This window comes from Melospiza melodia, chromosome 1 (assembly GCF_035770615.1).
Source record: "Melospiza melodia melodia isolate bMelMel2 chromosome 1, bMelMel2.pri, whole genome shotgun sequence".
Lineage (NCBI taxonomy): Eukaryota > Metazoa > Chordata > Aves > Passeriformes > Passerellidae > Melospiza > Melospiza melodia.
This window is the reverse complement of record NC_086194.1, coordinates 55,052,875-55,080,286: the sequence shown is the minus strand read 5'-3', so window position 1 is coordinate 55,080,286 and position 27,412 is coordinate 55,052,875. Positions and strand designations below refer to the sequence as shown.

At 38.7% G+C, this 27,412-nt stretch overlaps 1 protein-coding gene across 3 annotated transcripts in view; it reads right to left on the bottom strand.

Annotated features, from left to right (window-relative positions):
* The window catches only part of AMPH (amphiphysin), a 124,701-nt gene that overhangs the window by 34,677 nt on the left and 62,612 nt on the right, over nt 1–27,412 (bottom strand). For all 3 annotated transcript variants that reach the window (XM_063158453.1, XM_063158436.1, XM_063158445.1), the window contains exons 3-10: nt 21,171–21,225; nt 14,812–14,906; nt 9,441–9,536; nt 7,954–8,061; nt 7,482–7,567; nt 5,781–5,856; nt 4,818–4,900; nt 506–644 (exon numbers count right to left, since the gene is read on the bottom strand). In XM_063158453.1, coding sequence (XP_063014523.1) covers nt 506–644; nt 4,818–4,900; nt 5,781–5,856; nt 7,482–7,567; nt 7,954–8,061; nt 9,441–9,536; nt 14,812–14,906; nt 21,171–21,225 — 738 coding nt within the window. The remainder of the gene's footprint in view (nt 1–505; nt 645–4,817; nt 4,901–5,780; nt 5,857–7,481; nt 7,568–7,953; nt 8,062–9,440; nt 9,537–14,811; nt 14,907–21,170; nt 21,226–27,412) is intronic.

Sequence of the window (27,412 nt, the reverse complement as noted above, 5' to 3'; positions counted from 1 at the left end):
AAGACTTTAACAATCATAATTAGCAGAGCAATACTTCAACAAGCTTGATTTTTCATTGTTTTAGAGATTGGCCAGATCAGCGGTACTCATTGGCTAATTTTTCCCCAGGTAAACATAAATTTGAAGATGAACGAAGAGCAGAAATATATAATGTACAAAAATTCACAAGGAGGTTTTAGAAATAGGATTTTCAAACTGTCATTGCTGGTATATAGGTCCTTAGCGACAATGCAACTTTTTAAGAAGTGTTTTGCTTTGTAACTGCAAGTCCCACCAATTCACCAGTCACCTAACATTTTCTTCATTCCCCTAATATAAAAAACCATTCTCTATTCATGTTCTGACACAGACATGAACAGCTGATGAACAGAACAGACTGCAACAGAACCAGTAGCCTCCCTGCCACTACCCAGGCACAGCCTTGATGAAAAATCCACCACATCCATCATCTCAGCCATCTCTCACTGCACAACAGGTCGGGTCCCTGTGCCAGATATCTCCTTACCTGTGTAGGTGACTTCGGTCGGGCTGGTGCTGGAGACGCTGGTGCCAGCATATGATTGGGACCAGCAGTGGGGCTGGGCAGGGGAGAGACCTCCTCTGGTGGGGACGGTGTTTTTGCAAAGCGCAGTGGACCTGAATCACTAGACAAAAGCAAAGGAATGGCAAGGACATATGTATCTTGCTGACTTATAGCCTTCAAAGTCGGATGCAACAGTTGAACTGCATCCCTGATGTAATGTCAGGGACCACAAAAGAGAGTACACACTGGAGATGAATGAAGCCACTATATAGTGACTAAAACTAAAATTGCAATTAAAGACAATTAAGATTCAGTGTCAAAGGAAGTTTTAATTTTGAATGATCGTGATTTTTGGAACATCTGTTTACCTGATCATTCTAACTTGAAAAAAACAAGTACCTGCATTTTTTCAGATTCTGTACTTGAAATACCTCTTCACTTACAAATTTATAACTATTATAAAATGTGAAATGGATTTACTGTCTTCATTTCACAGAACACAACACTCTGAAGATAAAAAAACCACAGGAAGGCATAATGAATACTGCAAATAATTTTAAAAGCTCGGCAACTTCAGAAAGGTTTCAATAAAACAGAACACAGTCAAGATTATTATAAAGATATCACTACTTAGAAGGACAAATCGCAACAATTAAAAACAAGCTGCAGTCTAGTGACTTCAACAGAGCTCCGCTGATACTAAGAAAAGATCTAATGAAGTAATAGAAGCATCTGCACTTCCCATGAAAGGACCTGGTGCAAACACTGAGAACATATTCAGCTACCTAGATATGCTTAAAGCTTACAGTGAGGGAGGCTATGAATTACAGTACTCAACAACCACAGTACTCAGCAGAAGCGACTCGTACATGTACTCAGGGAGAGCAGAAGCACTACCCGATCGAGACCACAGCATAAACATGATCCTAATGCTAACACAAGAAAAACCGTTCTTTGGAAGGACAAACTCAGCTCACACTCACCACCTCTTTCTGTGGAAATATTAAAAGAGAAAAAATAAGCAGTCATTAAGAAATTTACGTTCCAGGGTGCAATCTTTGCCTTCAGGACAGAGTACTGAGTAGCACACAACTTCTTAAGATGTTTCTTTTTATGCAGTTCTTTAAAGGAAAGATTAGATATTGTACTTGTCTAGTATCAACTTCTCATGCACCTAAAATGGGAAATTATTTTATCTCATGAAGACCCACTTCAGAATCTTTTAGAGTATCATCACTAATAAGGAAAGTCAAAATCTATCCAGATTTTCACACAAGGCTCTGCAAACAGGACAGCAAAAGGATATGTGTAACATAGTAACTGAAGTAACTGAAAGTAACTGAAAAAATGGATTTTTAGAAAGCTTTTTTAAAGTAAGTTCACACCACATTAAATGACATCTAGCAATTTCCAGCAAAAATAATTTTGTTGCATAATTCTTTTGCTCCCAGTGATGGAAGGAATAATTCAGTGGAAACAAGCATGTGCATGTTGGACATGGTCTAAAAGACAGAGGTGGATAAAATACCTGCTGGTTACACAATGTGCTTGAAATCTTCCAACACTACATTATTTTACATTGCATAAAAGTGCTTTACAAATCCTTTATGGGAACATAGTCCAGACTGTGAGTCCATCCTAAATGGGCCAAAGTTAACAGTGCCGAAGGCAATATGTAACATACGAGCATGGATTATCACTGAAATAATCTAAAATACTAATTCTAGTGATGTGCTTATAAAGTAGTTCTGAATTTTGCATTATGTCAGAAGCTTCAGATTTCATTCTTTGTTCTTCCAAAGTGAGATTAAAACAAATGGAGGAATATCTTCCATATTTTTGAGGCAGACATTATGTTGCTTGGTTAGTCTTAATTGTTGCTAATCTACCTCCATCTCGAGGGCAAATTAGCAGTAACTATGTCAGGAACCAATTTAATTTTTATTCATGCCTCAGCATTATCTGGCTTTTGTGTTATAAACCGATTTTCTGACACTGGGTGGAAAATTTCTACATGGGCTGAGCACTAAGACGTGCAGAAGGTGCCTGTGAAAAATGCATGTATTTTATGATTGGCTTTTCGCAAATATTAAAATGAATATAATATGCGTTGTGTTAGAGAGCAATGCTGCATTAATTTTCTTAAGTACTGTGTTAAATATAGTTTTAGGTTATAAAAATTGTTAAAATAGAAACTATGCTATGTAGGATGTTTTGTTTAAAAGAATGGACTTGCAGCGAGATAGCAGCCACAGGACACCTAGTTCTTTCAGAGAAAAAGAATTTATGGCCTTCTTATCGGAAGAAACGAACTTCTTCCCGCCTCGAAGGCGCTATTAGGATTAGAGGGGAGAAGTTGATGAAGGCCAGACGGAATCCTGTGTTTGAATGGAATTTATGCATAATGTATGAGGTGTATGAATATGCAACAGGCTATTGTTCTTAAGGGTTAATCCTTTGTTAACGGGGGTCCTTTTTCGGGCTCGTGATGCCCAGAAAAAGGTACCCGGACGTCTGTAACTCTTTGTTTTTATTGTCTCATATTGTCTTGATTCAATTTGTCCAAATTGTTATTATTCTAATTGTATTACTATTTTTATAACTATTTTATTGCTATTAAACTTTTAAAATTTTAAAAACAAGTGATTGACGTTTTTTACAGTGCCTAGCACACAGGAGGGGTGGAGACCGCTGACATTACAGTCCCTAAGCAGGCAACCTCTTTAAAGAATGGGGACTTCGCCTGACATTCAGTCAGGGCACCCAAACCTTCCCCCGCTGCTTTGCCAGAGCCTCCCTCTGCAGGGAGAAACCCCCGCTGTCCAGCGCAATTTCCCTCACTGGCCAATGGTGGTCCCACACACAAGGAGCGGCCTGCGGGAGGCGCCTGAGCACATAACAGCATTGAACGGCGCTCCAACCACCCCCCGCTGCCTGTTCCTGAGCCGAGTGCCTCGTCTAGAGGTTTGCCTCGGTCGGCCCCTGCTGCCTGCTTCTTCCCTGACTCTAACCCGTGTCTTCCTCTGTTCCGTCTACTCTTCTAAGCTTCGCGGGCTCCCCGCCGCTCCGCCCCGTGCCCCGCTCCCCGCCTCCCGCCGCCCCTCGACAGCGGCCATCGCATCCCGGCTGCGGCCATGGCAGCCGCGCTCTCGCGAGAGCTGGGCAGCCTCCCCCGGCGGGGAGCGCGGGCGCCACCTGCCGGTGCATGCCGCCGGTGGAGGCCGCGGCCATGGCGGTAGCGCTCTGGCGCGGGCCTCCTTCCTCTCTCTCCGTCTTTCCTTTCCCTTTGATGCTTAACTTTCTATCCCTCTCCAGTAGGGACACATATCCTTCTTAATCATTAAATAGTTCTCAGATATAACATTTGCCTCGTTTGTGTTTTATTTTCTCCAAGAAATCCATTTAAAAAATCCCCTATGGTTTCCCTTAGAGTGGGATGTGAAAAGCTGAAAAATATTGTTTGGATTGCATCTGACTAGCTGGGATTAAATGGAAATTCAGGCTTTATATATTAACCCTTAATATCATTGTGTCTTTATAAATCTCACTGTTTTACATTTCAACATTTTTTGCACATCAGTATTAGAAATAAAATTATGGCAGAAAGGCTACATTTGTTTTAAGTACAGAAAGTACATTTCTGTTGCCAGTACAAGAAATACTGTAGTGGCATCCACTGACCTTTAGAAAGCACCATCTGATTTTAAACTCCTTTTGGTTTTGTGCTTTAAAACAAGATTTTTCTTGAAAGTCTAAAAAGATGGTATTTTGTGACATTCTCTTTATTTCAGTTTTTTTTTTCCTTTTATGATGTACCCTCAGATCTTTACTTTTCCTCATAAGTAGATGAGATAAAAGCTTATGTTCAAAGTTTGGGATTCTCACCTAATAATAGGAGCTAAAAATATATCTCAGTATTTCAAGGCTTTAAACAAGTTATGAGAGTTAGCAACATAGCTGGTTTTCTGACATTCTGAGCAGCTAAGAATAAATGAGCTATACACTTAGTTGGTGCAAATTGATGTAACGCTCTACAATGAACTTGGCTACATTGAAACAGCATTCTTTTTTGTTTTTGAAACGACTTTCTAGAAAAATAGTCAGTGAAGAAGGAAGTTTTACATATTTACTCCTGTTGAGAAGAACTTCATCCCAGATACGTTCATCTACTATCCTGAACAAATAATGCCTGTGACCATGTGTAGGTGTTACACGTGGTGTAGGTTGTTACTGCCTATGCTGAAACCCACAAAGTCTACAGCAATGCAATTCATTAGAAAGGCAATAAATTCACCTTGGTGCCCCTTGAATGGTGAAGGCCTTGTCTGCATGCTGATCCCCCAGCTTTGTCATCACTTCATATAGTTTGTGACATAACTGTGAAAACAAAACAGTTGCCTGAGTTCATGTGAACAACTATAACCATGATTTAAAAAGACATGATTAAAATTATAAATATGGTTTGATACATGATAACTTGATAACTTTATGTTACAGTATAAAACCTTCCAAAAATTCTGAATGCCATGCATAGCAAAAGCCTAAACAGAAACCCATCAAAATCCACAGAATCAAAGATAACAGCAGTTTTTAAAAAACATGAGCTGTTTTTTAGAGAACAAGTTCATAAGTATAGCTGACTGCTATGTGAGTTTTGATGAAGGAGGTCATCTGAAGTTTAAAGCAACATGGGCAGCCAAGAAGATCTGTGTTTTCCCCTCAAAAATCTAATCCAAATTTTCACAGAGCTTCAGTAAAGTGAGTTTTCAAAAAAATTTTGGTTCCAATTTGAAGGTTGCTATAGATAATATGTTACTATTTAGCCAGGTACATTCACAAGATCCTCAATGAAACTGCTTGATTTGCCTGACAGTCACTGATAAAATACTGCATTGCTGACAATGCATATAGCAGACTTGAAGGGAATATTTGACATGTTTTTTCCTGCTGATTAAATCAAAGAGGTGCTTAGAAATTGGACACAGCAAAAATACTGAAGGCAACAGTAAATTATCAAAATAGAAAGGGAATTTAGTGCTACAACTGATAATGCACTGCAGTCCAAAATTGTAGGGGCTGCTCCTTCCTTAAGGAGAGAACAAATATGGCAAGTAGAAATGAATATTATGATTAGAGCACAAATCTGGATCAATGGCAAATTCTCCTGTGTGCCTCTGCTGGATTTTTACTATAAGGTATTTTTCAGCTGTCATGCATATCATAATCCATTATACATGAGATAGTCAGTTTTACTCACTAAAGCTATTTCCTTGTGAAACTTGGCTTCAAGGCTGGATACATTTTTGAAGGTGTTCACATAGAAGCCAATTCGTCTACGAAGGATGGCACAAAGAAAGGAAAAAGAGAATAAAAGGAATGTGTGGGAGGGGCACAAAGGCAGATTAATTAACTGTTTTCTGGACTACAAACAACATTCTTGAGTATTACCCTCAGCAAAACAAATGATGAAATGTCAAAATTTCAGACTAATTTGTTCATGATTATTTCCATTAGTGCTAAGATATGTATTTCACACCATCCAGTCAACCAGTTCACATCAGATGTCTTCAGGTTTTTTTTAAGAAGAGTGGAAAAGCATGGTCTCAACTACAGCACAAGCACAGTAAAGGCAAGATGCTCTGGGCTTCCATCTCCCGCCAGACAGCACACAAGAATTTCTTGAAAGGAGAAAGGTACCATTCCAGCCCTGTGAGCCCCTGTGCCCAAATCTTATCACAGCATCAAGGTGATGCAGTTGCATCTTGGGTCAGCTCAGTACAGCCCAGTACAGCCCAGACACGGGTGTCCCAAGGTCAGCTCAGAAACACATGCACATGTATATAAAAGAAAAGAATTTAATATAGACTAGACATTTCTGTGCATGTTGTCAAGAATCTGCTTACTTGGGCTGAATTATTACATACTTCTCCATTTCAAAAGTAGAAGCTGTTTTCTTATGTTTTGTTTTACTCTTTTTCCTACTTAAAACTTCCATGTATAATTTCTCCCAACTCTGATTAACAAAAAATCTCTTTGGAATAAGTATAAGCCTGAAAAATGTCAACTCAATAGATAATTTCTGCCTGAAGAATTTTAATAACTAAAATAAAGGACTCTGAAAGCAATTGCTTACTAATTATGCATATTGCTCAAATTAAATTCTACCTTTCCCTGAGACTAGCCACTGCTTCTTTACACAAAATTTACTGAAGTAAAAGGGCCCTCACTCTAAGTCATTCATATGCAGTTTTACTGTTAGTAGGCCCATAAAACAAATATCCCTAAATGCTAAGAAGGTTTACACTGAAATAGGCAGAAACACAGCAGGGAAATCCTCTGTTGGTCTGAAATTAACAGGATTTAATTTAGAAGGCTGAGAAGACAAAGGATACTTCACATTTTCACTCCAGATTGTCAGCTGTTAAAGAACATAGCACTCTAATGATATGCTTATTTTTCTACTGCTTTTGTTCTCCCATTCATATAGTCTGCATTTTCTGTATAAACAATTCATAATTAAACATCTTGACTGAATGACCTATGCCATCAAATCATTTAACATCACAACTATTTAACATCAGTGCAGAACTATAAAATGTGTCTTCTGGTGTAGTTATAATAAAAAATGACCTATAAGCAGACCCAAATCACCACAGACTACTCTGTGCTCTAGCATAATTATTTACCCACTAAATTGAAATATTTTGCATCTCAGAATGAAGACATGCTAATGAATCTTAAGTGCCAACATACATTGAAAAAAATAAGCATAAATACACTTACATTACATATATTTTTGAAGCACTTGCATACATTTTCCCTTTTATTATTCAGAAAGGTAATGGATGGAATCTTCAACAATCCAGCAATCCATTTTCTGTCAGCTCATAAAAATCCCCTGATTCCCTTTCCTTACTCCCCATTTGAAGCCTTGCATGCAATATCTCTCTAGGCTTACCGTGACCACAGAGATGGCAACTCTTCTTGCAAGTCAGTGTTAAACTCTTCAAACACTTTCTGTGCTTTTTGAAATTCTTCTTCTGCCTAAACCAAAATGAAACAGATGACTTCTACAATCACTATGACATAACAAAACTAAAATTATTTTTGTGTTGTTTTCTTGGGGGGGTCTTTTATAATTTTTATTAACAAAAGATGTTACTCATTCTTAGACCATCAAGGCCAATACAGGATTTGCTGTCCCCTCAGTCTCATCAAGAGAGGAAGTTAGATCCAAAACAGGACTCCTTAGTGAAAGAGGTGAGTCTGATTATCACATGAACCAAAGTACTCAATACACATTTTTGCTTAGAGATATCATTATTTCTAAGGGAGTAAAGGAAAAGAAGTTTCGTGCTCTGTCTCTGTACAGAAAAAAATACCACCCAATCTCCCCAGGTCTTCTGCCAGCATGTTTCTGGTTGTTCTACCTTGGTGATTCTGCCTTCATCTTTTCTTTTTGAGCTCTGCAGGGCTTCTAGATGATGCCTTGCACTGTCGTAATCCACTAGCTTTCTGCTTCGTTTTGCAATGCGAGTCTGTACAGGGGTAGAAATGAAAGTAAATATGAGGGGAGCAGTTTTAAAAAAGCCATTTTACTTATGTTGTTAATTTAGTTTTCAACAAATTTTTATTCTCCCTTCTCTGTTGTTAATATCTGAATTATTACATCATGTAGAAAGAACATGGAAATGGTAAAAATAACAAATGAATCACATTATTTTAAATAAGGAATCAATTTAGAATTAGTTTGGGAAGGGTTTTCATGGGTATAGGGCTTACAGGCCTTAGAATTGAGGAAGCAGTGTTATATAAGACTTTTCACATTCTCTAGAATCAGTGAACCTGTTAAACTCATGGTAATACTATCTTTTCCCCTTATAGATAGTGTGAAAATTCAGCAATTAATGCGTTTTTTCTAGAGTTGGAAAAATGCTAATATATACTTCTCTGTATAGTTGTTCTGACACATACCTAAAATACTGGAGTTCAAGATATAGATATAGATATAGATATAGATATAGATATAGATATAGATATAGATATAGATATAGATATAGATATAGATATAGATATAGATATAGATATAGATATACTTTGATATAGACTTTACAAAGCTATGTAATCCACATGCTGAGAGGGCATAATCACAGCTTGATTTAAAAGTGAGTTTAGAACTGTATATCACTAATGTTGGTATTCTTTGATTATATTTTCTTTAGTCCTTGATGTAAATTACAAAGGGGATGACTGTGTGTTACCTGCTCAGTTATAAACCCTCACAGAAAAAAATCCAGCTATGCCCATATAGTCATATTGAAATATAAAAGTATCTCCTCTCACCTATGGTGCTTCTTTATCCTCACACATTTCATTTATCAGTCAATTCTCTGGACTGTACACTAGATGGGCTTGTGGCAGAGGCTAGAATTGTATAACATTCTCTCGTGATGTGTATTACAAAATCTTTTTATAACTAATTAAAATACAGGAATCATGGCTTAGATAAAAGAAAGATACTCACGGGTGCATCCATCTAGCCAATAACAGAAAGCCTGCTTTCCATGTAATTTGTCTGGCATTTTAACAGCTGAAGAGCTTAATGTGTCCTTATTGAAATTGGTTAAAATTATCTCATACCAAAGAAACAGGAGCAGAAAAAAGCATAGAAGTTGCCTCTACAAAGGCTAATTTACTTCCATGTACTACTGCATGAGAAATATTTTCATTCACTTGGAAAATCAGTCCTGCCTAATGTCAGGAATTTACTTACAGAACAATATCTTGTACATTACAGGAGAGCAGGACTTTCACCTCCCACCCTTTTTCACCGTTTTGCTTGTAATCTCATTTTTGATTTATTTTGCAACTCAACAGAACTTTAAAACTTGTCCTTTACAGAAAATCATTACTCTACTTTGATATCAGGAAATTGTCCTAGATATGTATCCAGCGTTAACAATGACCCATCCACCAGTTTTTGATGGAAGTCTTCCCAAAGTTCATCACATTTCTGAAAAGGTAGAAAGGAGAAAAATGTACTTAGTAGTTTAATGCCACTCTAAACTAAGGAGAAATACAAATGTAATTGGCAAAGATTCATCTTTCTGAAGTTTTAAAATGTTCTTTATGGAAATAAATCAGAGCATAAACATAAGGTGAATGAAAAGGAATACCTTGATATGGCAAGTTCAATTCACAACAAGTTAAGGTTAAACAATAATTAGTTGGTGTTTTCATTATTTCAAATACTAAGTGCTATGTGAAAATAAGGATGTTATGGATTCAGGGTGCTCCTCAGGGTTTCAGGTCCCTGAGGGTCAGCAACACAGAATCTGTACCTGGTGTAGCTTTTATGTCTAAATATGTTCCCTGATGATGAACCTTGCTTACAGAGAAAGGAAGTACAACAAAAAAATAGAAGAGAAAATAAAGGGAAAGGTCTTTCCATCTCATTCTTTTTGTGCCATTACAGTACATTTGATGGAATGGCTGATGCAGACAACAACTCTACCTTGTGCTGCTGGAGAACTGGAATTACAGACAGGAAACATCTCAACATCAGCTGGCAAAATAAACAAAATCTGCACCTCTGCCACCCTTCTCTGCCCTGAAGGTACAGTGCTTTTCCCCAGTTCCCTTTGGAGCTCTGGGCTAGTCACCAGGAGAAACCTCCTGTAGTTTTCTGATTTTCCTGAACATATTAATGCAGCTCATGTGACAAGGACTTGTCGCAGACATCTTTTTCACTAAAAATCCTTTCTTTAGGATTTTCCCTTCTGGGAAGCTGAGGCCCCAGAAAAAGAATGCAAACAATGGTTGTCTGCTGCTGTGGAATGCAACAGGTGGATTTTTGATTGGGCCATCTTGAATGTTTATAATTAATGGCCAATCAAGACAGAGCTATCTCGGAATGAGTCCAAGAGAGCTGCCTTTTGTTATTCTTCTTTTCTTTTCTATTCTTAGCTTATCTAGCCTGTGAGGGAACCTTTTCCTTTCTATTTCTTTTTAGCATAGTTATAATGTAATATATATATGTATATATATATATATATATATATATATAAAATAAAATAATAAATCAAGCCTTCTGATCATGGAGTCAACATTCTCGTCTCTTCCCTCATTCAAGAACCCCTGTGACCACGGTCACAAGGACTCAATGGGTAAGATTCCTTATTAGAAGCAAATCCTGTTATATGGACATAGTGCTTGAGGTCCCGGATTCTCCACTGAATAAATCATTAGCACATGTTAAACATCCTGATTCCCCCTTTCTTTGCACATTTCAAAAATCACTTAACATCCTTCCCATCAAAGGGAAGGTTAATGGGTGTAAGCACTGCTCTGCAGGGCTGTTATCCTCACTGACAAGTCTGCAAAACTGTCACATTATGTCACACCGCAAGCTGGCTTGTACTGGGCAATTAATTTGGCTACAAATGAGAACCCCAGCCAGTTCCGTAAACCAGCCCCTGGGTTGACAGACAGAAGCCTCAAGCAATTATATTCCATCCTAAACTGTAGACACCTCCCTGATCTGGGAGCTGGGCGGTATCAAAGATCAGACCAGGGTTTTTCAAACCCCCTTTATAAAGAGGGGTTCATATAATGAACTCTCTCTATTGCCACATGGACATTGGAGTGTGTGTTGTCCCTGACTCCGACCACTGACCCCATGAAACACATGGCCGTCCTGTGTAATAGAAAACTATTCCCAAGTGTTTGTTTTATCAAAACCTACTATGTGGCATATTATTAATGCTGTGTGATGCCAGCTTTCAGTTCATTCATTTCCTACTCTAACAGAGTCCCTAATGAATGACTAGAATCTATTAAACATGTTTAAAAAAAACCCTAATTTATTAACACAGCATTTAATCACAGTGGTCTACAAAGCATCACAGCATTAGATCGTAGGAAGCAACTGCCTATTTTTGTATCTTGCTGAAACGTATTTTGAACAAATTAAAATAATGGAGATTCTGAAAGCTAATGGACTTAAACAACATTGCTGAAGGATTCTTTAGGCCATCAACTTTCCTGCCATACAGAATAAGGTCTTTTAAGGGGATCACTTTTGGAATGATCATTTATAACCTAAACTGAACAGATACATAATTATTTTTTACTTTAGGCTGAGTTCACAGAATCACAGAATCAACTAGGTTGGAAAAGATCTTTGAGATTATCAAGTCTAACTTATGACCAAATACCACCTTATCAATTACAACATGGCACCAAGTGCCACATTCAGTCTTTTCTTAAACACCTCCAGAGATGGTACCACCACCTCCCTGGGCAGGTGATTCCAATGCCACATCACTCATGTGCAAAAATTCTTCCTAATGTCCAACCTAAACTTCCCCTGACATAGTTTAAGGCTGTGTCCTCTTGTCCTGTTGCTGGTTTCCTAGGAGAAAAGACTGACCCCGCCACTTGGCTAAAACCTCCTTTCAGGCAGTTGTAGAGACCTCCTGAGCCTTCTTTCCTCCAGGCTAAACAACCCAAGCTCCCTCAGCTGCACCTCATAGGACTTTTGTTCCAGACCCTTCACCAGCCTTGTTGCCCTTCTCTGGACATGCTCCAGCATCTCAACATACTTTCTAAATTGAAGGGCCCAGACCTGGACACAGTACTCAAGGTGTGGCCTCACCAGTGCTGAGTAGAGGGATCACTTCCCCAGTCCTGGTGGCCACACTATTCCTGGTACAGGCTAGGATCTCATTGGCCTTCTTGGCCATGTGGGCACACTGCTGGCTCATGTTCAGGCTGCTGCCAATCAGTACCCCGAAGGTCCCTTTCTGCCTGGGCACTGTCCAGCCTCTCTGTCCTCAGCCTGTAGTGCTGCAGGGGTTTGTTGTGGTCAAAGTGCAGGATCTGACACTTGGTCTGGTTAAACCTCATATCGTTGGATTCAGATCACTGATCCAGCCCATCCAAGCTGCTCCTGCAGAGCTCTCCTACCGTCCAGCATATTGACACTGGCATCCAATCTGGTGTCATCTGCAAATCTGCTAATAGTAGGCTCAATCCCCTCATCCAGATCATCAATAAGGATCTTAAAAGGACTGGGCCCAGCACAGATCCCTGGGGGACACCGCTGGTGACAGGCCACCAACTGGGGACAGCACCATTCATCACCACTCTCTTGCCCGGCCATTCAGCCAGTTCTTAACCCAGTGAAGAGTGCACCTGTCCAAGCCATGGGCTACCATTTTTTCCAGGATTATTCCATAGGAGAGAGTGTCAAAGGCTTTGCTCAGTCCAGGTAGACAACATCCACAGCCTTTCCCGCATCCACCAGGTGGGTCACCTGGTCATAAAAGGAGATCAGGTTGGTTAGGCAGGACCTGCCTCTCCTAAATTCATCTGTGTGGATGCCATGGGACAGAGAGAGAGAAACGGCAAGCGTTTCTCACAGCAGCTTGTGAGAATTTTCAAGAAGTTGTAAGGATGTGATAACTTGTTATTATAAACAACCTGCAAGTGGTGTTTTTCTACTTAGTCTTTCTGTTCTTCTCAAGGACAGTGTATAAGGAAAGTGTTTTTGTTAACTAGCCAATCAAATAGAATGTATTGTATAACTCTATATAAACCACACAGTTCTCTTGAATAAAACCTTCTTTTACTCTTTCTACAATACTGCCTCCTCTCGCCTGTTCCTGTGTCATTCTCGGTGCAAGAGTGACACATCTGGCTGGGTCTGATCCTCAGGCCATGCCTGTAGGTCCTGTGTAATCACACTCAAGATGATCTGTTCCATAACTGTGCCAGGCATCGAAGTCAGGTTGAGAGATCTGTCATTTCCTGGATCCTCCTTTCAGTCCTTATGGATAGGTATTCCATTGGCCAGCTTCCAGTCAACTGGAACCTCCCAAATAACCAAGACTGATGATAAATGATGAAAAGCAGCTTAGTGAGCTCTTCTGCCAGCTCCCTCATCACTCAGGATGGATCCCATCTGGTCCCACAGGCTCGTGAACCTCGAAGTGGCTCAGCAGGTCACTAACTGCTCCCATCAGTGAGGATCTTACAGGGGATCTATTCTGCTCCTTGGCACAACCTACTAGCTTTAGAGGCCATCTGTCCTGTGGATGACCTGTCTTATTGTTGGCAATTGAGGCAAAGAACTCGTTAAGTACCTCAGCCTTTTCCTCATCTTTGGTAACTATATTCCCCACCATGTCCAATAAAGAGTTGAAGTTTTTCTTGGTCCTTCTTTTGATAGTAATATGTTTATAAAACCACTTTTTATTATCCTTTACAGAAGTGGTCAGGTTAAGTTCTAACTTATAGAGCTAGGTAGATTTATGCATCAATTAGAGCTTTTGCCACTCTAATTGATGGATAAATCTACCTTTGTGATTCTGTATCCAAAATAAATCAGGAGATTTTGTAATATTGCCCATAAAACAATATAAAAACCCTAAATCAATAAAACAAAAAAGTATGTATCTTAAATTAGGCAGTTTAGAAGTTGGGTACTTTTAAAATTAAAACCCTTTGCAGCAGGGAAATATAGGAGAATACATCAATAGAGAAAAAAAAGCAATCTGTACACTGCTCTGTATTCCAGTTTACTGTTAACTATATTATCAAGGAGGCTTTGCTAACTGAATGTCAGGTGATTAAAAGCTTCATTGACAACCATTTGCACTTTCTTGTCACCACCATCACATTTGCTGACAGATTTCCTCCAGAACTGAGGCTCTTTAAGCAGGCATTTCAGAGCATCTCAAGGTAAATTCCTTCTGTGGTGTCTAGAAAAGCCTATTCCTCTCTAATCACTGGAAGAAGGCAAAAAGTAAAATTAAATAATGTCCTGAACCCTAATTTGCCTTTAAATTCCGTATTCTTCTCAGAGAGAGGTGAGTGTCCCATAAGATATCCTGTTTAGTACCACTGGCTCAACAGTTGTTACACAGCACAAAAGGATAAGCATCTTTGATAATTTTTTAACATTATTTTGAGCTGAGAATCCTGACTATAAAATTGCATGTAATATACCTTTGTAAAAACTTGTCAGTCAAATGCTATCAGGACCAATGCTGCTCACACTGAGTTATCTCAGTGGGAGCTTTTATCAGCTAGTTCATACAACAGACACTGCAAGTGCTGCATCTGGCCAGCAGCATTTCACAAGATCCATAATTTATGTGCTGAGAAAACAGGATTTAACATGACATGAAGGATTAAGGTAAATTTTGGATGCATTCTTCTCCTCATCAGCTCAGATTAATCCATTTGCATACAAAATACTTTTTCCCTCTTTCCATACATCTTACCTCTCCAATCATTTTCACATCTTCACGTCCATACCAGTCTGGCTCATACACTTCATGGAGAGACTCTGTAAGCTTCTTTGAGGCATCTTGCATTCCTGCAGTTAGGCAAAACGAGGAATATGTAAGTGCAAACTACAAGAAGTAGTTGCTAAATATCTTTATTTTCAGCTGCATGTACCCACTATGCTATTCCCTCTGGCAAATTTAGAAAAGAGATACCTGAACTTGGGGAGAGCACTGTAATGGACGTGGTTTTATGAAGAGTCTTGTATGGTCACCAGTATGTTTAGAAGTTTGTGGAGCCCAGTGCCTATTTACGTTTGCAACAGGGTGGTGCCTGCAGAGGATTGTGTGAAGCCAAACTGATCAGCCACTATGGGAGCTCTTGCTCAACAGTGGAACAAGAATAGGGACTATTGATGCTTATCACTGATTTCAACGTAAAATAGCTTCAATGACATTATGAGAAAGGGCCTAAATCTATCTTCAATGAGATCAGTTTGACCTCAATGAATAAATAAACACCCTCAGTGAAGGCATTGGAGTTTGCATTTTGATACAGCATGATTCCATTAGATTCTGAATACAGTTCTGAATCCAGTGAAACCAAACTCATCTCATCTAACATTCTAAGAGTTCAGAATAAGTAATTTTAAAAGGACAACTTTTATTTCAACTTCCTTGGAAAATCTCAATACTTCAATTTCCTACGTACCATTAACTTTTTTTCCTTAAAAAACCACTTATTTTTTTCTAGTCAAAATCTGTTTGCTATCTTGAAAATATGTCTAAGTATGATATTCAGATTTAACTGCTCAGTGAATGAATTTAGGAATAACATCAATATTTTTATTTTCTGCACAAAGAAACATCCACAAATAGAAAAGGAAAACTAATTTGAAACTTGAGTGTATAGAAAACCAGACTTGATCTAGTCAGTTGCTATTCCATCATGCACTCCCAAAACACATGCTGTTAATATGAGAGTAAAATAAATACAGGGATGCACACTTAAAAGAAAATAGTAGGCTATGGAATGGACAGGATGGAAAACAGATACTAAAAAAGCTGAAAGTACATGCTTGTTCTCAGTCCTTGAGTACAAAAGAGAGAATGGCATGGGGGAGAACAAGTACAAAGGAAATACTGGTGTTTGGAGGTACAAGCTTTCACCCTTAAATCAAAAGGTACTGAGGCAAAACAGAATATCTGATCTCTTCAGAAATTGTCTTGGGGGTGGTTTTTAATGACAGAGCTCATCTTAGACTATTAGGATAGCACAAGAATTAAGATGTATTTCTTCCTTTTCTCCTTCACGGTTAATTCTTAGGATGATATATGTCCAGCTAAGAAAGTGTTCTCCTGAATAAAAAGGACTTTTTTTTTTGTTTTATTTTGCCTTAGAAGTTACCAAATTACAATCAAATACAGATGATCTTCACGTATATTTTCAGGCAGGACTCATTTAAAATCTTTAATGTCGCTGCAAATTAATCAACTCAAGAGATAAGGCAAAACCAGTAGAGTATCTCTTTGCTTAAGAAAGTTGCTTCTCTCCAATCAGGGTGAACATACAAACCAGGAGGGTTTGTTCATCCCTGCTCACACCTGATCCTTTGTGACACCTGAACTTCTGCCCTTGAGCACTCTGAGTGGCAAACCTGTGGCAGAGGTTCCTGTGGCAGGCAGGCTAGCATAACTGCTGGATAATCCCTCCTGCAGCTTGCACTCAGCTCGGTCACAGGCTATGTTGACAACTTTTCCTAGACTTTCTTTCTTAAGTACTACAGGACTCAGGCATATATCGGCTGAAGAGAATAAGTAAAACACACCTAATGTGCCATGCTTGAGTTATGTCAAAACTGCACCAACTTTTACACTTTTTTTCTGTTCTGAGAATTGCATAATCCTTCATTCCACCACATTCCTGTAAAAAACATCAGTCAAATCCAGCTGCAGTGTCAGGTAAGTGGGTAGCAAAGTATTTGGCTTTTTCAGTCAGGGGCTTCAATCTGAAGTTTCCAGGCTAATATCATACATCCTACTCCCTCTGACTGTATCTACACCAGGTTTACTGCAATACACCAAATGAGGGAAAAGGTAAATACCAATCCAGTGAATTCCCATTCTTTTTCATACCTCTGGATATAAACTTACAGTGTCCAATGATTTTTTGTTGGGCAGGTTTTCACATAGAGTTATTTCTTACACACTGACACCTTTTATGTGTTATTCAGCACTGAATTTAAGAGAATTAGTGTCCTAGTCATAGACTGCAGGCTCTCTCTCTTGGCTGTTTTTAACTGTTATCACTGAGAGAGAGAAATTGTTAAAAGCAAGTCATTAAAGTACTAAGAAATATGAAAAGTACTAAGAAATGTGAAAAGAATTTTTACTGCTGACAAACAGTCAGAAATTTATATTTAGTATCAATGTTTTCATTCTTGGTAATTAGGTCCTTTATTTAATAGCTAAAAGTGCTAAAATATTCGAATCACTTAGGAAAAATGTTACTAAATAATCCAGTTACTGAAGATTGAGCTTCTCTGATTAAATGATCCCTATTTCTATGGGAAAGAGTCCCTGTCCCTGGAGCCTCCAAAAAATTCTAGAGGCCTCCTTGTGATAGGGGTCCTGGGGGTGGCAGTGCAGGGACATTCCCATTAAGCACACCAGAGAAGGGGGAGGGTAGGTGACTCTTTACCATCACAGTTCCAATGTACTCAAGCTCCCATGGAGAATGAGAGAGACCTGGAAGAGCATGTTGGCTCTAAAACTCATATACTGTGGGGTCTCCTCACTCCCCTGCAGGATAATCTAGCCTGAAGGATGGAGAAATTTGCATTTTCCTGATGGGGTGAGACATCTTGGTCTGGCTCTTAATATTACTTATGTGGTTCTTCAGGGAAATTACCTGCCCTGCCATAAGGGGGGGTTGTATTTGTTATTGCTAGTAATCTATTAGAGTTTCCACTGGAACAAGCCAATAATTTCATTATTCATTAATAAATTTTGCAGAAAAATGATGAATAGTTATATGACTTTTAAGAAATTACATTTCTGATTTTAAGATTTCTGTATCTGAAGGGAATGTGCAGTTCTGTCAGCCACAGACTGACAACTAGGCAACAGAACTGCTTACAGACCTGAAAAATCTGCCCTCCCCTTCCTGTACACCTTTATCACTACATTAAGCCACCTGAAGTGTATGGTGCTTTCTTTTCCTCATGCAGGACTATTTGTTACCTCTGTCACCTGCATGAAGATCCAGGTTTATTCTTCCCCATCTGCACTGGTACTTGCAAAGAGCTTGGGGTAGAAAATGGGTGACTGATTTAGGGTTTCTATAACAATTGGCCCATAAAACCATGCAAGTCCCTCATAGCTCTCAGAAGCTTAAAAAATAAATCATGAAGTATAAAACCCAGATACATATCGCCAAGGAGACTGGAAGACACACAACACTGAGGCATGCGATGACTAAAGCTATGGGGGATAGCACAGTCTCATCAGTACAAACACCACTGATATACAACAGACATTAAACTATCATGCAGGTGAAATAAAATGGCACATAAAAGCCATTCACAAGTTCAACAGCTTTATGGCATGGTTGCTCTGAGTCCTTGAATAACCAACAAGAAAGATCAAGGTCCAGCTAAGACTGTCAGTGATCAAGAGAAGGAGTCTGAATACAGCAAAAATTCTTTTAAGAATGTGTGATACTCAACTCAAACCTCAAATTGTCAAGTATATTAAAATGAAGGGGACAGAGGGTCATAATAAGGCTTAATTTACTCTTCCTTGCTTAAATCCCCACCTGTAGTATTGTGTCTACATCTGGAGTCCACAGCACAAGAAAGATGTGGACCTGTTAGAGCAGATCCGGAGAAGGCCGCAAAGATGTTCAGAGAAATAGAGAACCTCTCCTACAAAGACAGACTGAGACAGCTGGGATTGTTCAGCCTGGAGATAGGGCTCTGAGGAGACCTCCCTTTGGCTTGACAGTACTTAATGGAAGCTTAGTGAGAAAGAGGGAGAGCAACTTTTTGCGCAGGTAGACAGTGGTAGGACAAAGGGGAATGAGTGGTTTGAAACTAGAAGAGCAGAGGTTTAGATTAGATGTTAGGAGGAAATTGTTTACTCAGAGGGTAGTGAAACACTGGAACAGGTAGCCCAAAGAAGTGGATGCCCCATCCTTGGAAATGTTCAAGGTCAGGTTGGATGGGGCTCTGAGTAACCTGGTCTAGTGAGTGGCATCCCTGAGTATGGCAGGGGGATTTCAACTAGATAATCTATAAGGTCCCTTCCAACCCAAACCATTCTATGATTGTATGAAATCATACCTGGATTTGTACTTCCTGCTTCCAATATCAAGTCACTCAGATGTCATGCAGCAAGTTAAAATCCCAAACCCTTTTAAAATGAACTGCTTCTCTCATACATCCAAGAATATTAGGATGCCAAGTGCGTTATTTTCCAATAATTTCAATATATGCGGTTATATGTTTGATCTTTTTTCCTGCAAAATGAGCCCCCAATGGTTGCATGACTCCATGTCTGTGACATCTTTGGTGCAAAAATCCCACTCAAGTGCCTAAATATGAGGGTTATCATGTTTTTGTGCATAGATACCTCAAAAATCTTTTAATGATAGCAGACATTCAAGGAATTGCAAAAAAGACACTGTAGCAGGTGTTTCAGTCATCCAAGATCTGGTCTTTTGCACTACTGACCTAGTCATCTTTGAGGAAGCCTTAGCCAGAGCTGTGTATTGTGCTCTACTGTCTCAGGTTGTGTGCTCATTCCACAGCAGTAATGTGTGCCAATATGTGTGCCAAGGATGCCCGCTACTGGCTGGCTTGTTGTCTTTGACATTTTTAGGGCTCTCATGAGTGCTTTTGACTGGATCTTTTTTAAGGCAGGTAGATAATAAGGTGCTAGCAAACACTTCTCATTCTGAGTAAGAAAATCAGTCCAAATTACTTAAAGGCAGCAATAAGAAAACAATGTTTAACAGAAAAGCATTGCTAAAAAGGCAAAACTAAAACAATGGAAAATTTTACACCAAGATAAACACAAAAAATAGTGAAAAAAGTAGTCCATTAGAGAGCACAAGAGCAAAAAGACCATGAGTGTAGAGTACTAGGAAAAGAAGAGAAGGATGGAGAAAGAAGATGAAACAGAGAGGAGTGTTATCACCAATACAGAAATCAAGGCAGATGTAAACAGTCAGATTACTTGACAGGTAAGACATCTAGCAAGAGACAGCATCATCCTACTGCTTCTGAATAACCACCATACAATGTGTGTGGGGAAGGGTAAAAACTGTGAAAGCAAAATTAGCATTCAGTGTGTTCCCTGCAAAAGACCGATGCTATAATTTCCTCTAAGAACAAAAGACATCAGCGCAAGTTTGTCTGGTATGGAATTTTTCTTGGGCAGCCCATCCAGAAAACAATAGATGGTCAAAGACAGTAAGTTACTGCTTTGCTTCCCATTTTATAATTTGCATCAAAAAGAGCTTTCTTCCTTGCCTGTGAACAGCTGATGATGTTACTATGACAATGAGTTTCAGGGATATTAATACTCATTTGCAAAATTTTTCCTACTGGACTGGAGCCGGATAAAAAATATACACGTAGAGACATATTTATCATATATTTATATTTATCTTAAGAAGCTACTGTCTCTCAATCTATCACCACCTCTTATTCCTTTTCCTTTAGCCTCCAATTCCTCCAAAGAGCGGTGGCATGAGAAAGAGAACACTTTGCATACAGTGCTCTGTTGGGTGTGCTGGATTTACAAGTATCTAATAGGATTTAAATGACTCTTTACTTGTCTCTGATATTCAAGCACTGGTTAGTGACTTCTGTTATTTAGATTTTCAATGCAGTATCAAGAGACATCACATTTGACTTCTGAACTTAAAACAAATGGATTAAGTGGCCAGAAATAGATGAGAAATCACATTATCACAGGGAGTGTGGTTTTGGAGGAAGCTCATCATCCAACTAGTAATAACTTGGAAATGTTCCATTTGTGGAGATCAAGGAATCCCTTGCCTTGCATGAGGTACTTCATATTCTAGCATTTGCAAAGATGAATAACAAGGTGTGTAGACTTTGTGGGTGCTAAAAATGCATGCAACATGAGAATCTAGGGAGTGGAAGATGCACACAAAGGACAGTCAAGGATGCAATACATGAGTTGACATTGAAGGTACAGAATCCCTAGCATCAGGTTAAAGAGAATCTTACTTGTATCTGTCTTTGTAGACTTTAAACAAGCTTACTTGTCTCAATTTTTTAAAGAAGTTTGCTTTATGAAAGCAAGATATAAAACTTAAAAATCACCTTTAATGGCTGCTAAATATGCTCTCAGTTCTCTCTGGAGTCTGGAACCCTCTGCCTGAAAAAGAAGAAAAAAAAAAGCATGGAAGTGAAAATACATGTCAGTTATGTTTAATGCCTTGAAACATGCCTGCAGTATGTCTAACAACAACTAAAAGCAATTTCAGGACCTATCTAATTAATAGTGTCAGATGTTGAAAGCATGCACAGATTCATAAAAAAAGAAGGCCTGGCAAAGGAGGCTTGCATAGTGTACTCTCTAGGCTAGAATTTCTGGGTTTATTTTATCAATCATCTGTACAGGGAAGAACTCTGCCCAAAGAAAGACAGGTGTATTTTACAGCTAAGGTGCAGTTCAAGTCAGCTGGGCCTATGGCCTAATCTGAAACACAAAGAAGTATAATCAAAACTGGTGAACTTCCACTGGAAACCACTCAAATGAGGCCAGTCTGGACCTGAAGAAAGTTCTACCCTTACACAAGTTGTTTACTATATTTGCAAACAATTTCCAAAGTATTCTAAAATTTCAACATTTTGCAAGCAAATAACTATTAAAATATAATAACAATGTTAGTTTGTTTTGCTTGATTAGTGCATCTTGCAGTCTACTGTGAATTCTTGACTTTCTTTGGCAAATACATCAAAATTATCTTTCTTTCTCTTACACCAACAACCTTCTCAGAACAGAGAAAACAATGGATTTTGTTACTTTATCTCTGACTGTACCACAGGTTGGACTTCACAGTTCCTAGGATTTGCAAAGAAACCTGTGCTACACACATACTTACTGCTAAAAAGATGCTGTCCAGGACACCTTCAATAGCCTGAATATTTTTGAAAGAGTCCACATTTGCCAGTTTCCAATATTTTTCAAATAATTTATTTAAGCAGCTGGAATCTACAGGAGTATCAGCTTGCAGTCCCATTTTCTCACATACAGCTACACCATATGGAAAAATCAGAAGCAAAATATGACTGATGGCTTCAAAATATGACTGACTACTTTGGAGTTTCACATTTTCCATTGAAAAACAGAACCTAAAGGGTGCATGTGAATAATGTGAATATTTTAGAAGGCAGAAGGTATAAGCTGTTTTAACTCCGCTTAACTCAAAGGATGTCTGATATCAGTAAAGGATTTGCCATCAGCAACTTCAGTGCTCAGAGAATTCAGACACAGAGGATCATAAGAAATTCAGTTAGATAGGGGCTATCTGATGCTTAAAATCCATCACAGCTGCAGTATTTTTAGTTCTGAAAAAATACTTGTCTCACCAGCACTTAGAATACAATGCAGGTCACACCCACAAACTCACTTCTCTCAGCTTCTTGAAGGGAACTGTAGGCCTTTAGAATGGGATCATCAACAGCCCCCAACCCCATCTCTCAAACTGTAGTGCACTTTAAGAAGAGAGCAACTGTTTAACCTCCTGGAAATATTAAAGAATTTTTAAGGTAAAAATGCCTGTGTGGGCCTAGAAAGCTGACTGAATTCACTTTGTGGATTCAACAAACAGAAGCTTACTTTTACACCAATGTGATCTGAAACAAGTCATGTACAGCTCTCAAATCCATTCATCGACTAAAGTCTGAGCACAGGAATAGACCCACCAGGATGGTGTCTGAAAAGCTGCTGGGTAACAGCAGGTATGAAGGAGCAGCCAGCCATTCTCTGGTTTGGAGCCATATTTGATGCTCCAAGGAAAGGCAACCTCTTCCCCTGCTTTGGAATCAAAGCTGCCTATCCAAACAAGGGCCAGACAAGTGCAGGGTGAGTATCAGTGGATTGAACCTCAGATTTAATTACTTATAGAACAACTGAAAGTTCTCGAGTAGTAGCTTGGTGTTTTGTCCTTTAAGAAAATATTATGCATACATTTTAATACTTTGGTGTTTTATTTACTACACTTTAGTACTTTTAGCAAGAGCTACTACCCTAAAGTGTCATCACAACACATTTTTTCATGATACATAACACAGCAGAAGTTAACTTCATTCTGTGCTGAAGTGGTAGGCATGGGGATATCAGAAGTTGACTGTTTTCCATGGACCAAGACATTAAGTGATCAATGCTTCCATAGAGCAAAGGAGATTGTACCCAGGAGCAAATTTCTTGATCTCATGTTTGAAGAGGAGGATCAGCAAATACTTGGCAGAAATTAGATGGAAGTTGTCCTTTCATGCATGCCAGTCTCCTCCTGGGGGGATCCCTTGTACTGTGAGAAGTCACGTGAAGGCACAGAAGTTATCTTTTAATTTTGTACCTTCTTTGGCCTGACCTATTGTGGTAAAAAATCAAAGGTATAGAAACTTGGTTCTTCATCATGGTCCAGCTGAATAGGTGACCATATAGTAACAATTTTTAGTTATTAAAAAAATCTCTGGTGTTCTAGGAGCAGCAAACCACAGTTGGAAGGGTGAGAGCCTCCTTAGCTGATTTCATGTCCAGCTTTATTAATACACATGATGTTTTGTCACTAGGACTAAGCAGCACACCACAAATGTCAGGGAAACATATTGCTCAAACACTGTGTTTATAACTATACTGCTGTGCAGCTTTACAACTCCTACCCTAAACCACTATTAGATCTGTTCTGCTTGGTTAGCATTGTGCGTCATCAGGAACTGCTGTTCGGGAAATGTGTAAGAAAAAGTCAAAGTAGTAAAACATGATGTAAACATTTTGCCATCTGTGCTGTTATGAGTTCTGACACTTCATTCAAAATAATAATTTTAATATGGATCTCCCTCAGTCTAGGTTATTAACAGGCCACAAACACCTGAAATATCTAAACATGATACAGTCATATGACTTTTCCCTCATTATCAATTGTGTGATGTGACACTGAAAAATCCATGAGCAAGGGCCAGCTCCCACTGAATCTAAGAGATATTCTCTCAGCTTCAATGGCAACAAAATTAGACCTGTCTAAAAATATCAGAAAAAAATTAACATCAAAAGCCCTCAGCCCTGTGAATTCTGAAAAATGTGCATCTGGTCTACACATTTTCTATAGTAAACTCATTATTAGTGAAGACAGATATACTTTTGTCACCTAACAGATTAATAAGGTGAAAATACTGCATTGCTGACTATGGGCGTCATGCAAACTGTTACATACAGGTTTTAAAAAGTACTTCTTGAAAGACTGTAATGTTGTCCCTTTACAGTGTTTACTGGTACACTCCTTCTACTTTCTGGTCTATCAAATGAAAACATCCAGTGGCTCTGAAACCACTGCTCCAAGTATCGTCATTAAAGCCATGAATTTTGTTAAATGAGATGCAGCTTCTTGACGAGAATGAAAGGTAGCTGTCCTTTCACCAACGTTGTATCCCTCTGAAAAGAAGTTTCCCAAGAGAGTGCTGATGCTTCCTTTATAATTTCATAATGTCTTTAATTTATTCTACGTAAGTCAGCAAAATGAGTCAGTTTTATAAGATGTAAGAAACTCCAGAGGAAAGTGTTAATAACAAACTTCTTACAACCAGTTTGTTTGTTAACACTATGCATGTTCTACCAGACTCCAGCACCAAAAATCAGTGCTCTTAGCTCACCTGATCAAACTCAGTACACAAATCACCAAAAATCTAGTACATAATCCTGTTTAACTTTACGTAAGAGCAAGGGAGGCATACCAACAACCCAAACCAACATCCATTTTTGGGAAAGTCAACACAGCTCTTCACAGCAATGTCCCAAATAATAGTTTGTTGCTTTGATCAGTGTAGCCTATCACCTTTCCACTCTCTGGTCTCATCATACAGTCAGTATTATATAGCTGGTAAAGACATATGCACTCAGTGAGATAAGAAGTTTCAGTGTTTAGGGATCTAGCATTCTACAACCACAGGCCTTACATACTCTGAGAGCAGCATTAGGCCTTTTCAGTACTATTGATTCTTGGGTATGTTTAGTTTCGGTTTTCTTTTAACTTTGTGGTATTTAAGCATATCTTAGCATTGGAAGTTAAGAAAAAGAGCCACAACACTTTTGGCTGTGAGACTGACAAGACCTAAAAAAAGTTAATGATGAAAGCTAAAACCCCATAGTTTCCATCTAACCAGCTCTTGCTTCTGGATGGATTAGAAAAGCTGTTGCATCCACTCAAAAATTAAAGACTACCTTGCCTCTATAAGAGTTGTAATTGGATGTCCTATTTGCTAGGAATCACAAATTTACAGCTTTCCAGTCAGAACAGAAGAGTTTGATTTTTCTATCATGTCACATACAGGATGTAAACACAATACATCTTTCCAGGAAAGATCAGCACATGAATGACATACAAAGCCCAAATATATCACTCCAATTTAGTGAGAGGCAAGAGCATTAATAATATTGAAACTGGAGCACAGGGTAATTAATAAAAATACAATAGTAATAACAACAACAACAACAATTAAAAATTACAATTATTAATGCAGCTCTGATTAATACCAGAATTTTGTCATTCTATTGCTAAGACATCAGAAAAATAGCAGAAAAGAAAACATTTTCTGTATCACCTGGGAGATATGCTTTATTATAATGTGCTGCTACTTGACACAGTGTTGAGCAGTGCTGTCTCTTGTTCATAAACACTTTAGATACTATTTACTGCTAGGTCTTTCCCAGAACTATGTAGTATGAATGAAAATAACTATTAAATTAAGAGAAGCTTAACATAATAAAAGGCTACTTGGATGTAGGAGGATAGAACATAAGTAAATAAAGGTAATATAGAAAGTAATCTTACCCCCTGAAGAGCTGCAGCTGAGCCAATTATTAAGGATTAGGAGCAGGCCTGATGTTAACAGGCCGCAGCTGTAGCCAATAAGAAGAGTGTTATAAAAGAGTAGATTGGTTGATTGAGAAGAGCTGGAGTTAGTTGGCTACTGTGAGGATAAGGAAGAGTCAGTGCCTAGAGGGGCTGGCTACAAGAAGCATTAAAGAGGTATGAAATTCTAGCAATGTGGAACCCTTGCAATGTAATGACAATAAAACTCTTGCACTATAATGACAGCACTTGGACAAATCTGTAATTCAATATAAAGTCTATCTTCTTTCCAGAGTACTCTATTTTACCATTCATCAATGTGTTGGTTTAAAAGACAGGTGTCTGCTAAGGAAGGTGGGAACCTCCCTTGCAATGGACAATATGACCCCCTTCCCTCTGAATTCTTATAATTTTGAAATTAAAGGGCCTTCAGGTAAAGATATAAGAAAAGGAATAACAGTTCTTTACTAGTATGTATATGGATAAAAAGGCAACAGTGGGAGTGACAACAAACAGAGCCAGAGCCCAGTAACAGCCTTCACTGGGCTGCGGTGCTTTCCCCTTGGGTGCAGTTACGGTCACAGCCGGCAGGGGCGCTGCTGGCTCCCGGCCAGGCAGGGCGGGTGCGGTGAGTCCCCCGCGGCTGCAGGGGGCGCTGTGGCGTGAGTTTTGGCCACCTGTGCACAAGGTAATGGCATCAGTAAAACAATCTGCAGCAACCGGTACTGATCACTCAACTACAGTAAAAAACGTTCTTCATCACCTAATTCTATAAGCTATCAACAACAGCCTTTGACATTTTGCTTTTTTTCTGACAACATGCCATGGGAAGCTGCTTTTGTAGTAGTAACTGTTATATGTCCTGTGTGTATATATATATAGTACATAACATTTATGGATTTAAGCACTAAAATAGATTTTAACTGTCACATGTAAAGTAAAAGAAGTCTCATAACTACAAGAAGAAAAATAGAGGCAAATATGCACATATATGAAATAGTATATTGCCCTCTTAGAACAATAAAGTATGTCATTAAATGTTTTAATGACCATGAGTCATTAAAATATACATGGAGATAAAGGTAATTGCTACTGTACTCCCTGTAAAAAAGAAGAGTGTGTAAGATGCAATTGCTTGAAAAACAGAATACAGACAGAATTTCTGGTAAATCCTCAATGGCCTTTGATGATAACTTCAGAACAGAAATGAGAGAATTATGCAGAAATTCTCTTCTTTTCTCCCTCATTCTGAACTTAAGAGTCGATTAAGAGGCTGAGCATATTTACAATTAGCTGTGCAGAGATAAATGTTGAAATCTCAAGACATTTCTTACAAGAAAATGAAAATCTGTTTGTCATAATGTGATATATGAGTATATATTCCACAAGTTTTGATTTAGAGTGGGAATTTTCAGTTTACAGCTTAAGTGGAAGTTGAAAACCAGTTGTGTTCACTGTTTAAAATATAAATGTTTTTCTGTTGTCATC